Source organism: Anastrepha ludens, chromosome 3 (genome assembly GCF_028408465.1).
Source record: "Anastrepha ludens isolate Willacy chromosome 3, idAnaLude1.1, whole genome shotgun sequence".
NCBI classification, from domain to species: Eukaryota; Metazoa; Arthropoda; class Insecta; order Diptera; family Tephritidae; genus Anastrepha; species Anastrepha ludens.
Genome location: NC_071499.1, coordinates 100,770,630 through 100,785,425, shown reverse-complemented (window position 1 = coordinate 100,785,425; position 14,796 = coordinate 100,770,630). Strand labels below are relative to the sequence as shown.

Genomic DNA, 14,796 nt, shown 5'->3' with positions numbered 1-14,796 from the left:
ATATATTATATATGTGGCATTTACACTCAAGACAAACACGCTTTGAATAACATTCCCCAAAATAACAAGGTTGTGTACCTTTGTATACACTTGCCTGGAAAAGACATAAATAGAAATCTTCAAATCCCGATGTTATTAATAGCTTGTTTACTTTCGAGCCGCCTTATTGAAATTCTGGGTATACAACCGAGCCTCTCCTATACTTTATGGTGTCCATTTCAAAGTTTTCCTACACATGGAGAGGCAGACTCTTTCATGGCGCCTTCGAACATTAGAACGGATGGTTTACAGAAATACATATGGAGATTTACCTTTGTCTGACGAGGAGGGACTGTTTATAAAAAACTGGTTTTAATTTTTATTTCTATAGGTATTTTTGTACATATTCCTTAGCTTATATTTGATAATAACACAGGCCTGCGAAATCTCGCTTTTTTACAGTTTCTACAACCGCTATGGGTGTTTCTTGAAGGTTTTTTTAAGCTGAAAACGAATATGACCTTGAAAATGCTCCAGCACGTCAGGATTTTTGGCAATTTGAGGTTAAATAGTCAAAAAATGCAGATTTTGGCCATTTTTTTAATTTTTTTTTGAGCAAGGTAAAGTTTTTTTTAATTTTCCATAACGGCATCGCAAAGTACTACTCTTTAGCTTTAAGGTCCTTTTTTAAAAATATTTTTACAATTAATATAAAAAAAGGACGTCAGGATTTTTGGCAATTTGAGGTTAAATAGTCAAAAAATGCAGATTTTGGCCATTTTTTTAATTTTTTTTTGAGCAAGGTAAAGTTTTTTTTAATTTTCCATAACGGCATCGCAAAGTACTACTCTTTAGCTTTAAGGTCCTTTTTTAAAAATATTTTTACAATTAATATAAAAAAAGTTATTCTAATATATTTTGAATTGGAGACTTTTAGATATGCAAATTCAACCTTTCTAACTCTCTAACGCCCCTGTAAAGGGCGAATTCAAAGTAGTATAACTTTTTTTATATTAATCGCAAAAATATTTTTAAAAATGGATTTTAAAGCTGAAGACTAGTACCTTACGATGCCGTTGTGGAAAATTAAAAAAAAAACTTTACCTTGCTCAAAAAAAAATTAAAAAAATGGCCAAAATCTGCATTTTTTGACTATTTAACCTCAAATTGCCAAAAATCCTGACGTGCTGGAGCATTTTCAAGGTCATATTCGTTTTCAGCATAAAAAAACCTTCAAGAAACACCCATAGCCGTTTTAGAAACTGTACCTCGCAGGACTGTGTAATTCTTCTTCCCGGTCCAATTATTCGTATCATAAAACTTTTCCTCGTGATTTGCTGGTTATCAGTCGAGACTTTTCGAAATATTCGAATATTGCTCCAATACATTTAAACATCGTTTCACAACTGCACAAGTTTCATAATTTTATTAACGTCGCCTGTGGTCACTCTCCCGGTAGCGGCAGTATTATTTATTAGTAAATATTCATTGAAAATTGTATGTGTAAACCTTTTTCTGCCTTATATAATTGTTCCAGGGTTCACTATTAAAAATTCCTTAAATTACGACAAATTTCCACAATAATAAGTTTATAGTAAGTATTTTAATTAAAACGATTTTGGCATTTTACAGCAATGGAATCTAAACTAATTTGGATAATAGCAATATTTTATTCAACTCTTCAGCATATCGGTTCCGCCTCATCGCCACGTAAGTAAATATAAAAGATAATATGAATTTGAATATTTCATTAAATCCAGTATTTTCCAGAATCTATGTACATTAGGATGGTCCTCAAATGGAGGAAGAAAATGTTTACATCAGGTTTCCTAAAGTTAATATAATCGAATAGGTCACATATAAATATTTGTCCCGACAAAGTTCAGATTCCTCTATGGAGACTCAAAAAATAAGAAATAAATAAATATTAAAAAAATAATGATGTTTTATAATATTTTTCCGTCTAAGTGTTTAAATTAAGCAACTCGCCAGGAACTATTTTTTTAACGCTAAATCACGAATGATTCCGATAAAGTTTGCTCTGTAATGTTAGTGTATTTTTCTCTACAGTATTTGACAACTTTCAAAATGTGTCCTTTGTTTTTATGAGCAAGTTGTACGAGTATATAAATCTGATAAAAAACGCCAACTTCCCTGTTTAAAGGGAATTTTTACACGGTATTATTTCCTAAAATAGTACCAATTCCAGTGGTCCCAAATTTAATCAAAACATCTGCTTTACATACTTTTATATTTTATTTCTTTTATTATTATTTAGACTTTATTTTTGAGTCTTCGTAAGATACTCTGAACTTTCCTATCTGCGACACTCTTAACAGTCTCCAATCCGGACAAAAATTTATATTGGATACCTTTAGCCGTACTATTATATTATCGATTGAGGGGTGAAACTGAGAAAAACTTCCATTTGAGTTTTTAAGAACCACACTCATTTGCACATGAAAAAGTATTTCCATAGATAAAAAGTAGTTAATTTTTCTGTTTTCGGAGACACTCACTTCATCCTAGTTTTGCTATACTATTTATGTATTTTACATGTTATCAAATTTCACACTTCCTTATTTCTTGAGATATAATTCAAGAGTTTTAGAATATTACAATGTATTTGGTGGCCGCCGGTTTGGTTATGGTTTTTTCCGCGACTGGCAATCGGTTGACGCGGATCCAAAGCTGTCAAGAAATACCAAAATATGTATGTGCAGAAACAGTTTTTCCCAAAAGTGGTGGCCTCTCAAGTGTATATCTGCCATGAAAAAACCTCTCATAAGAACCATTTGTCTTTCGGAGGCAGTGAAACAACATCAAAACGCACATCAAACCAATTGGAGGAAGATCTCGGCCTATTTAAGGATGTAGATGTCAATTATATCCACACCCATATTGGAATTCGTTTCCATTTGAATTTAAGTCCAACCTAAGATTTTGGGTTACACCAACCAAAAAAATTGAAATAATGGCAATAATTGGACTATCGAAGGCCGGCCGCATCCAGAACGATTGTCAGATCGATATCTAATAAAGATATGTACAGATAATGGACTATGAATAAGTTCGTGCGGTTTTTTTCGAAATTTGAAACTTTATTGACGTAAAATGGTTACAAATTTAATATTCAAAATATTGTCCATCGCTTACTACTACTTTTTCCCATCTTTCTGGCAATTCACGGATTCCCTTTGTGAAAAATTCGGTCGGTTTTGCCGCAATCCACGAATCGATCCATTTTTTGACTTCATCGTAATTACGGAAGTGCTGGTCAGCCAGGCCATGTTGCATCGATCGGAAGAGATAGTAATCGGATGGCGCAAGGTCTGGACTATACGGCGGGTGGGGTAGGACATCCCATTTGAGCGTTTCTAAGTATGTTTTGACCACTTGTGCAACATGTGGCCGAGCATTGTCATGTTGCAAAATAACTTTGTCGTGTCTATCGGCGTATTGCGGCCGTTTTTCTCGCAGTGCTCGGCTCAAACGCATCAATTGTCGTCGGTAGACATCCCCCGTAATCGTTTCATTCGGTTTCAGTAGCTCATAATACACAACACCCAGCTGGTCCCACCAGATACACAGCATAACCTTCAGGCCATGAATATTCTGCGCCGACGTCGATGTTGAAGCATGGCCAGGGTATCCATACGTTGCCCGACGTTTTGGATTGTCGTAATGGACCCACTTTTCATCGCCAGTCACAATTCGATGCAAAAAACCCTTTCTTTTGTGCCGTTGAAGCAGTTGTTCGCATGCCATAAAACGGCGTTCAACGTCTCTTGGCTTCAATTCATACGGCACCCAATGGCCTACCTTTCGGATCATTCCCATGGCTTTTAAACGTTTGGAAATGGTTGATTGATCAACTCCCAAAGTTTTTGCAACCTCTTCTTGCGTTTGAGCCGGATCTTGATCGAGCAATTCCTCCAGTTCGGTATCCATGAACTTTGGCGGCGCACCCTCGCGTTCTTCGTCTTCCAAGCCAAAATCACCACTTTTAAAGCGTGCAAACCACTTCTGGCACGTTCGCTCAGATAGAGCATGCTCACCATAAACTTCCACCAAGATACGATGACTTTCGGCTGCTTTTTTCTTCATATTAAAATAATGAAGAAGAATTCCCCGCAAAAACACATTATTTGGCACGAAATTCGACATTTTCAAGTGTGGTAAAAATATTGTTGTTTACGCTTCAAATAAAAAACTTATACTGACGTTTGTGCCTTACGACAGTAGCTCTCCAATGAATGTTTGGAAATGTGGATCGATGGAATAATAATCAAGTTACGCCATCTGTTGTAAAACCGCACGAACTTATTCATAGTCCTATACATAAACATGTAATACAAATATATTAATTTATACATACATTCTCGTATATAACGTTCATGTCAGTGGTATTTTCAAATTCATTTTCAACATTTACTTAGCTTATTATCAGTTAATTTTTATAATTAAGTTGTAATTAAATAAACCGATAAATCGATCTCAGTACGAGCGCATAGTCCAGATAAAATAGATATTTTTAATTTAGACTTGAACGGCTAAACGGTGTTCGAAAAAGTATACCATATTTTAAATTGTGGTATTTTGAAAGAGAAGATTTTTCCAGAAATTAAAGGGATCCACTGGGAATATACAAAATTGACAGTGATTCATGATATGCTGCAGAAGATATTTTGGTCAAATATGTCATATGCTTGTGCACTGCCAAAATGACCGTTCTCAATGACCGGAAAGCCAAACCCCTAAAAAAAAGCTAACGGTATTTTTTTGTACACTAAGAAAGATCATGGAAAACTTTGACTACGACTATCATAACTGCCCCCAGTGACAAAAAAGTAAAAAACTTCTTCTATATTAGAGTCACGGTGTGCAGAATACAGAGAGTGATGCCTTCCAAAAACCACTACTTTATTTTTCGTGATTTTGACAACCGATGACGCCAACTCTTCAAATAAACAAACAAAAGGAAAAGAAGTAACTTATTTATAAATAATCAGTGAATGGCTTGGTGATATTGTGATTTTCAAACTAAACAAACTAATAAAACCGAAGTGTCGCGTGTTAAGTGTACTGCTATACCTATGTCCAAATAGTCGATGACGCCGTGACAAGAAAATTCGCCTTGGTATAGTAGATAGTAAAATCCTCACGAATGTCAGCATAAAATATAATGACGACAACTGAATTTCGGCTATCCGTTCTTTTCTTTTTCTTTTGTAATGACATTCTGGTTAGTGTGGTGCCACCACCTTTAATGAATTCGTATTAGAATTTTGTGGGCACACAGCAAACGCTTTCAATAAAATACAATTTTACCATATTGTCAAAGTTTTAACGGTTTCTTTCACCAACCATAAATTATATCAGTTTAGTTCAGTGATTGGTCTTCACTTAGTTGTCCAATTATTATTTTGACAATTTTCACATGCCTGAAAAGATGAGGTAACTTCTTCTTCTTCTTAATTGGCGCGATAACCGCTTACGCGATTTTGGCCGAGCTTAACAAAGCGCGCCAGTCGTTTCTTTCTCGTGCTAACCGGCGCCAGTTGGACACACCAAGTGAAGCCAAGTCCTTCTCCACCTGATCTTTCCAACGCAGAGGAGGCCTTCCTCTTCCTCTGCTACCACCAGCTGGTACCGCATCGAATACTTTCAAAGCCGGAGCGTTTGTATCCATTCGGACGACATGACCCAGCCAACGAAGCCGCTGGATCTTTATTCGCTGCGCTATGTCTATGTCGCCGTAAAGCTCATACAGCTCATCGTTCCATCGCCTGCGATATTCGCCGTTGCCAACGTGCAAAGGTCCAAAAATCTTACGCAGAATCTTTCTCTCGAACACTCCAAGCGTCGCTTCATCGGATGTTGTCATCGTCCACGCTTCTGCGCCATACGTTAGGACGGGCATGATGAGAGTCTTGTAGAGTGTTAGTTTTGTTCGTCGAGAGAGGACTTTACTGCTCAGTTGCCTACTTAGTCCAAAGTAGCACTTGTTGGCAAGAGAGATTCTACGTTGGATTTCAAGGCTGACATTGTTATCGGTGTTAATGCTGGTTCCTAAATAAACGAAGTCTTTTACAACCTCGAAATTATAACTGTCTACAGTGACGTGAGTGCCGATACGCGAGTGCGCCGATTGTTTGTTTGAAGACAGGAGGTACTTCGTTTTGTCCTCGTTCACAACCAGACCCATTCGTTTTGCCTCTTTATCCAGTTTGGAGAAGGCAGAAATAACAGCGCGGTTGTTAAGGCCGATGATGTCAATATCATCGGCTTACGCCAACAATTATACGCTCTTCTAAAAAAAATTGAGCCTGAGCGATTAAGTTCTGCGGCTCGTACGATTCTCTCCAACATCAGGTTAAAGAAGTCACACGACAGCGAGTCACCCCGTCTGAAACCTCGTTTGGTATCAAACGGCTCGGACAGGTCCTTTCCAATTATGACGGCGCTGCTGGTGTTCAGCAACGTCATCTTGCATAGCCGTATTAGTTTTACTGGGATACCAAATTCAGGCATCGCGACATACAGGAAACTCCTTTTCGTATTGTGGAATGCAGCTTTGAAATCGACGAAAAGATGGTGTGTGTTGATTCTCCTTTCATGGGTATTTTCCAAGATTTGGCGTATTGAGAATATTTGGTCGATGGTAGACTTTCCAGGTCTGAAGCCACACTGATAAGGTCCAATCAGTTGGTTGAGGGTGGGCTTCAGCCTTTCTCACAATACGCTCGCTAGAACCTTATAAGCGATATTTGGAAGACTAATCCCGAGGTAATTGGCACAAATTGCAGGATCGCCCTTCTTATGGATTGGGCAGAGCACACTTATATTCCAATCGGCAGGCATGCTTTCATTCGACCATATTTTGCATAGGAGCTGATGCATGCACCTTACCAGCTCCTCGCCGCCATGTTTGCATAGCTCAGCCGGCAGTCCGTCGGCGCCCGCGGCTTTGTTGTTCTTTAGCCGTGATATTGCTATTCTCACCTCGTCATGGTCGGGTAACGGAACGATAATTCCGTCGTCAACGATTGGGGTATCGGGATCTTCACTTTCTCTATGACATGCGCAGCTGTCACTGTTTAACAGGTTCGAGAAGTGTTCCCTCCATAATTTAAGATTGCTCTGTACGTCAGTCACCAGATCACCGTCTTTGTTCTTACAGGAAAACGCCCCGGTCTTAAAACCTTCTGTAAGCCGCCGAACTTTCTGGTAGAATTTTCGGGCGTTGTTCCTATTGGCCAGCATCTCAAGCTCCTCGCACTCACGTATTTCGGCCTCACGTTTCTTCTGTCGGATAATACGTCTCTCTTCCTTTTTCAGCTCTCTGTAGCGATCCCACATGGCTCGCGTTGCGCCCGATCGCAGCGTGGCTCTATAGGCGGTATCTTTTCTTTCGGCGGCAGCCTGACATTCCTCGTCGTACCAATTGTTTTTTCGGGCTCGCCGGAATCCGATTTCTTCTTCGGCGGCGGTACGTAGGGAACGAGAAATGTTGCTCCATTGCTCGCGCATGCCGGTGTGTTGGGCAGTGCTCTCCGAGAGCAGGAGTGAGAGTCGAGTGGCGAATCTTCTGGCTGTCTGTTGTGATTGCAGCTTTTCGATGTCGAACATTCTTTGCGTAGGTAGATGTACGTTTTTTGCTGCACAGAGGCGTGTGCGCAATTTGGCTGCAACAAGGTAATGATCCGAGTCGATGTTGGCTCCTCGGATCGTACGTACATCTAATACACTAGAAGCGTGTCTTCCATCTATCACAACATGATCGATCTGGTTTCGCGTTTTTCGATCAGGGGACAGCCAGGTAGCTTGGTGTATCTTTTTATGCTGGAATCTGGTGCTGCAGACTACCATGTTTCGGGCCCCGGCGAAGTCGATCAGCCTCTGTCCGTTGCCGGGTGTTTCGTTGTGCAGGCTGAATTTCCCGACTGTGGGACCAAAAATTCCCTCCTTGCCCACCCTGGCGTTGAAGTCGCCAAGCACGATTTTTATGTCGTGGCAGGGGCAGCGCTCATAGGAACGTTCCAAGCGCTCATAGAAAGAATCCTTGGTCGCATCGTCCTTCTCTTCCGTCGGGGCGTGGGCGCAAATTAGCGAGATGTTAAAAAATCGCGCTTTGATGCGGATTATTGCGAGACGCTCGTCCACCGGAGTGAACGACAGTACTTGGCGACGAAGTCTCTCTCCCACAACAAATCCGACACCGAATTTGCGCTCCTTTACATGGCAGCTGTAGTAGACGTCGCAAGGTCCTAGGTTTTTCTTACCTTGCCCCGTCCATCGCATCTCTTGGATGGCAGTGATGTCAGCCTTTACTCTCACGAGGACATCAACCAGCCGGGCAGAGGCACCTTCCCCATTAAGGGACCGGACATTCCAGGTGCATGCCCTCAAATCGTATTCCTTATTTCGTTTGCAGGGGTCGTCATCAGTGTTGGAAGTTCTCATCCGAGGCTTTGTTGCTGTTTTCATTGGGGGGGCTTTTTAAGTGGCGGGTCCCAAACCCAGCGCACAACCAGCTATGCTGGGATGCTTCGCCTTCTCACGTTAGCTCACTCCCGAACGGGTGTTCGGAAGCTAACCAGAGGATACGTGGGCTAATCCCGGACGTTGTGAGCTGCTTGAACCATATGTAGAAGAATCGTCCTGGCCACTCCCAAGTGAATGGCGATCAGTAACTTTCCCCACTTGCGTGGACTTCTACACATGGAACCATCCTTCCCTACACATGGAACCATCCTTGATGGTAACTCCATGACCTAAATATCGAATATTCCCAACAGTAAGTCAAAGTTTTCAACTGATTTGTAGTGTCACTTAAAAGTATAGCTAGCGTACGGACTCGTATTACGTCCGTTTGCAAATCGATCGAAGTATCGCTACTATGAACATTTCAGAGATTACTGAACATAGTCCCAGCTTTAATGAAAAAAAAAGAAATCTGATGGGGTGTGTTTTTTACAAATGACAAAAATTTTGAATAAAAAATTGTTTGTTTAAGTATATATATGTATATAATAGGACTATGAATAAGTTCGTGCGGTTTTTTTCGAAATTTGAAACTTTATTGACGTAAAATGGTTACAAATTTAATATTCAAAATATTGTCCATCGCTTACTACTACTTTTTCCCATCTTTCTGGCAATTCACGGATTCCCTTTGTGAAAAATTCGGTCGGTTTTGCCGCAATCCACGAATCGATCCATTTTTTGACTTCATCGTAATTACGGAAGTGCTGGTCAGCCAGGCCATGTTGCATCGATCGGAAGAGATAGTAATCGGATGGCGCAAGGTCTGGACTATACAGCGGGTGGGGTAGGACATCCCATTTGAGCGTTTCTAAGTATGTTTTGACCACTTGTGCAACATGGGGCCGAGCATTGTCATGTTGCAAAATAACTTTGTCGTGTCTATCGGCGTATTGCGGCCGTTTTTCTCGCAGTGCTCGGCTCAAACGCATCAATTGTCGTCGGTAGACATCCCCCGTAATCGTTTCATTCGGTTTCAGTAGCTCATAATACACAACACCCAGCTGGTCCCACCAGATACACAGCATAACCTTCAGGCCATGAATATTCTGCGCCGACGTCGATGTTGAAGCATGGCCAGGGTATCCATACGTTGCCCGACGTTTTGCATTGTCGTAATGGACCCACTTTTCATCGCCAGTCACAATTCGATGCAAAAAACCCTTTCTTTTGTGCCGTTGAAGCAGTTGTTCGCATGCCATAAAACGGCGTTCAACGTCTCTTGGCTTCAATTCATACGGCACCCAATGGCCTACCTTTCGGATCATTCCCATGGCTTTTAAACGTTTGGAAATGGTTGATTGATCAACTCCCAAAGTTTTTGCAACCTCTTCTTGCGTTTGAGCCGGATCTTGATCGAGCAATTCCTCCAATTCGGTATCCATGAACTTTGGCGGCGCACCCTCGCGTTCTTCGTCTTCCAAGCCAAAATCACCACTTTTAAAGCGTGCAAACCACTTCTGGCACGTTCGCTCAGATAGAGCATGCTCACCATAAACTTCCACCAAGATACGATGACTTTCGGCTGCTTTTTTCTTCATATTAAAATAATGAAGAAGAATTCCCCGCAAAAACACATTATTTGGCACGAAATTCGACATTTTCAAGTGTGGTAAAAATATTGTTGTTTACGCTTCAAATAAAAAACTTATACTGACGTTTGTGCCTTACGACAGTAGCTCTCCAATGAATGTTTGGAAATGTGGATCGATGGAATAATAATCAAGTTACGCCATCTGTTGTAAAACCGCACGAACTTATAAATAGACCTATTACATATTAAATATATATAATTGGCGCTTACACCCTTTTTTTGGTTGATTGGTCGAGCTCCTCCTCCTATTTGCGGCGTGCGTCTTGATGTTGTTCCACAAATGGAAGGACCTATACAGTTTCAAGCCGACTCCGAACGGCAGATATTTTTACAAAGAGCTTTTTTGTGACATAAATGCACTCGGATGTTTGCCATTGCCTGCCGAGGGGCGACCGCTATTATAAACACTTTTTCTTCATTTTGGTCTTTCACCGAGATTCGAACCTCCGTTCTCTCTGAATTTCGAATGATAAATAACAAATTAAAAATGTATAAAAATGTTAAAAAGAATTGAAGATATTTTACTTTCACTTTATGCCGGAATTGCCTTTTGCAAAGTTGATAGCAATCGCGGAGCCAATTCCGCTATTTTTGCAATGTGCTACTATAAATATTAGCTTTCACTGAATTAATCACATTTGTAATTCTCTTCAGGTTAACTTAACGTTGTTAAATTTTGTATAATTGTTTAGAAGCCTTTGTTAATTAATTAATGCGAAAAGAAAAAGTTGAGAGTAAGGCCGAACGCCATAACCAATTGGTTGTTAAAATATATGGGCAACGCTCTGGCGCCGAATTAATAATCAAAACATGTAAAGTAAATTGGAATATTTTTGATGAAACAGTTCTTTGAGAAAAACCCACGCCGAAGAACGTGGGATTATCGCTCGGCTAAGTACTCTCGGTGAACGCCGCTGTGAGTTTACGATTACTCTCTATTGCTCCCTATTCTTCTGTGTATACTGGGTAGCCCATAAGTGTGTTCTGTTTTTGAACAATGTGATATTTTAACATTGGCAGCTGTTCCCCACAAGAAATCTTAACAGAAGGTCAGGAACAAAATGTGTGGCCCAAACCGTGAGTTTATTGAAAAGGAGTCAAACCCATCTTTTCTGACAAGACACGATTTCATCTAGGCGACAAAGTTAAAAAACAAAACTGCCTTATCTGGGGATCGGAAACGTGATCGTTGAGAAGCCAATTCGTCCTCAGAGTATGACAGTTTAGTCCGGATTTTCGATCGTTGGTATCGTTGCCCCATTTTTCTGTGAAAACGCCATTTCGGGAAACGTTGAGCGCACCAAGGCATATAAACGGTTTTTGTGGACGAAAATCGAAGGCATGGACCTGGGCGATCTTTGTTTTCAGCAGAATGGCATGACATACCATACAACCTACCACAATCGATCTTGTGAGCGCCAAGTTCGGTAGTCTTGTTTCCAGCCATTTCAACCTCGGAGTTGAGGTAGACTTTTTTGTAGAGTGCCATGAAGGACCGAAAATATGCGAACAATCGATTAACGATTCAGAACTTTAAGGCGAATATCAAGCAAGCCATTCAAGAGATAGAGTCAGAAACCATCACCAAGTTTTAGGAAACTGGATTAATGTATATTAATATAATACGCTATTGTGAATCCAGCCGAAGCAGCCACATGAATGAGATCGTGTTTTAATAATAATATAATGTTTGCTATTTCGAATAAACAAATAATTTCCTAAAATATTTATTTCTATTCATTTTTTTTAATTTTTGAAATTAAACCACTATATAGACCACCCTTTACTCCCTTTACATTGGATATTGGAAAATAGTAAAGAAAGCTTCACAGATATTTAGCATTTTCATAAACGATATTTTGAAGTGCTACACAAGTGAACGTGTACATGTTTATCTCGATAATGTTCCACGGTATTTCTTCCCTAATGTTGACTTCAATCTAGGTATCAGTTATGGTCTTAGCGTGTAGTTCACGCCAATCTTAGATGGATCCATTGAGAACTAGCTCTATCTTAAAGCTTAAATAATGTCCAGAAATGTGGAAAGTTTATGTCCAGATGTTACTAACTTTTATATTAAAACCGATCAACTTCAATTTGTTAATGAACTAAAAAATCATAGTTCCGTGATTAACTGCAAAGTAGTGTAAAAATTCCATTTTCTGTAGATTGAGGAGCTTCCATTTTGATTTTAATGAAATGAATGACTTCGCTAAGAAATATCTCCATGTGCAATTAATATTAACTTTTACTGTAGTATTTCTGGCTTCTAAGTGCGTTCCGAACGCAATTTTAGGTGCAAGAATGATACCACTTTAATTTCTCTACCTTGGTACGACCATTTTTCTGCCTGAGAAAGTCGTCCACTTCCTTTAAAGACCTTCATCTCCGATTTAATTGGGTTTACTTCCACATTCCACTGTATTTTTCCAGGTTATTAATCATGGGTTGCATGACCTTAGGGTTTTCTGCCAGGAGAACAATATCATCGGTCATTAACCAATAGTCCACCTTCCAAATAGTCGTGTAGATGATATAGGTATAAAGTGCAGAGTAAAGGCGACAACAGCCATCCTTGTTTCACACCAGTGCAGGTTTCAAAATAGTCGGATACTTCCTTTCCCGTCCAAGCCCCTAATCTTGTATACGCGTAGATATTTTCTACCAAATTTGTTATTTTGCTGGATATTCCCATCTGTCGAAGTTTATAAATCAACGGCCTCAGCAACACCCTGCCGCCTTGAAATCAAAAAAATATTCGTAAAATTTTTGATTTTCATTAAACTTTAAATGTATTTACAATAGACGCTTTCTGTCGCCGGACTTCTGATATTAAAGTATTGAATGTAAATTTATATAAGTATCCTATATATGTATATCTAAAACTCTAAGTTTTTACCTTTATATGGATTCCTTTGATGGCTGAATGCACTGTCCTCCTGCTCTCGGTTCTGAAGTTATAATTAAATTTGAAAGGAAAGTAACGTCGCGTTTCCACTAGGGTGGTTCGACATTTATGGGGTTTAAGGCGTGGCCTAAGCAGAAATAATTAATATTTTTGCTCTTAATTAAATTCATTGTTATTATTATTATTGTTAAAAATCTAAGTTTTATGCTAATTACTCTATTTAATAGTGAAACGTCCAAGAGCAGGAGATCCTTTCGATACATTTCCAAAAAATTTTTGGCAAGAATTTTCATCTCCTTTTACGGACACACCAGAGGATGAAGAATCGGAAATAACAGAGACTACAACTCATGAACCTTTTCCTTTTTTTGCTGATCCTTACACAACAGTAAACGTCAGCACGCAACTGAGCTCGAATGTACATTTGCATTGCAGAGTTAACGACTTGCAAGGAAAAACGGTGAGTAAAACCTTTAAATTCACCTGTCCCATCAAACCGATTACAGCTAGATTCAATTTATTTCTAACTCATTATTATCCTTTTTGAAAATTTCACGACCTACTAGATACTTTAATATATTTAATTTTTATAAAATACCCGCATATAAAGGGTGATCAATTTAGAGGTATCGGATTTCAAATTGCTTGGGCAATCCTTATTATTTTTCTGTAGAACTATTCATGACATTTATTTTTTGAAGATAATCCCTTTCAAATGTTAGCCGCAACTGCGCTGTAATTCGGCCAACCGTAAACATCAACTTTGAATGATTCGCTGGACGACTTCGGTCCGTAACTCATGAATATTTTTAGTAATGTTAGCTTCTAATGAATCAATCGAAGCTGGTTTATCCAAAAAGCATTTAGACTTTACATACCCCACAAATAAAAGTCCAAAGGTGTGATATCACATGGCATATATTGGCACCAGCCCCGTCTTTGATAAAATATGAGCCGATGTTTCCTCCAGTCCTTAGGGTGCACCAAACAATTGTTTTCAATGGATGTAATGGCTGTTTTTGAATGGCAATTTTGCATGTTAACGTAGCCAAACCAAAAATGGGCCTCATCGCTGAACAAAATTCTGGTCAAAAATGGAAATCTTCGGCGAGTTTTTCAAGAGTCCAACTACTTAAATTATGACGCTTTGCAAGATTGGTCGGCTTCAAATTTAGCTATATTTTGCTATCTGCTTTCAAACCACGATCTTTGAATAAAATCACCCAAGTAGTACCATAAGATAGGCCAAGTTCTTGAGATCGGCGCCGAATCAATTCTTTCGGGTCTTCGACGAAACTTTCATTTACAGCCGAAATATTCTCTACACTTCGGGCTGTACGTGATCTATATGTAATTTGCGCGTACACCCTTTTTTGGGTGTTTGGCCGAGCTCCTCCTCCTATTTGTGATGTGCGTCTTGATGTTGTTCCACAAATGGAGGGACCTACAGTTTTAAGCAGACTCCAAATGGCAGATATTTTTTTTTTATGAGGATCTTTTTCATGGCAGAAATACACTCGGAGGTTTGCCATTGCCTGCCGGGGGCGACCGCTATTAGAAAAATGTTTTTCTTAATTTTTGGTGTTTCACCGAGATTCCGAATGGCAATCACGCACCAACCCATTCGGCTACGGGATCTAATCGGTCGAATATCATCCACTAATCCAATCCGATGGTTTGCCGAATAGTACGTTCGGTAGGACGGTTATGTACATCATAAGTTGGCCTGAGCGCGCGATGAACACTTTGCACAGAGCGTGGAATTTCG

General features: G+C 39.6%; 1 protein-coding gene across 2 annotated transcripts in view; it reads left to right on the top strand.

The window, feature by feature from the left end:
* The window catches only part of LOC128858622 (fibroblast growth factor receptor 1-A), a 72,894-nt gene that overhangs the window by 44,177 nt on the left and 13,921 nt on the right, over positions 1-14,796 (top strand). For both annotated transcript variants that reach the window (XM_054095041.1, XM_054095040.1), the window contains exons 2-3: positions 1,612-1,689; positions 13,256-13,488. In XM_054095041.1, coding sequence (XP_053951016.1) covers positions 1,614-1,689; positions 13,256-13,488 — 309 coding nt within the window. In that variant the 5' untranslated portion in view covers positions 1,612-1,613. The remainder of the gene's footprint in view (positions 1-1,611; positions 1,690-13,255; positions 13,489-14,796) is intronic.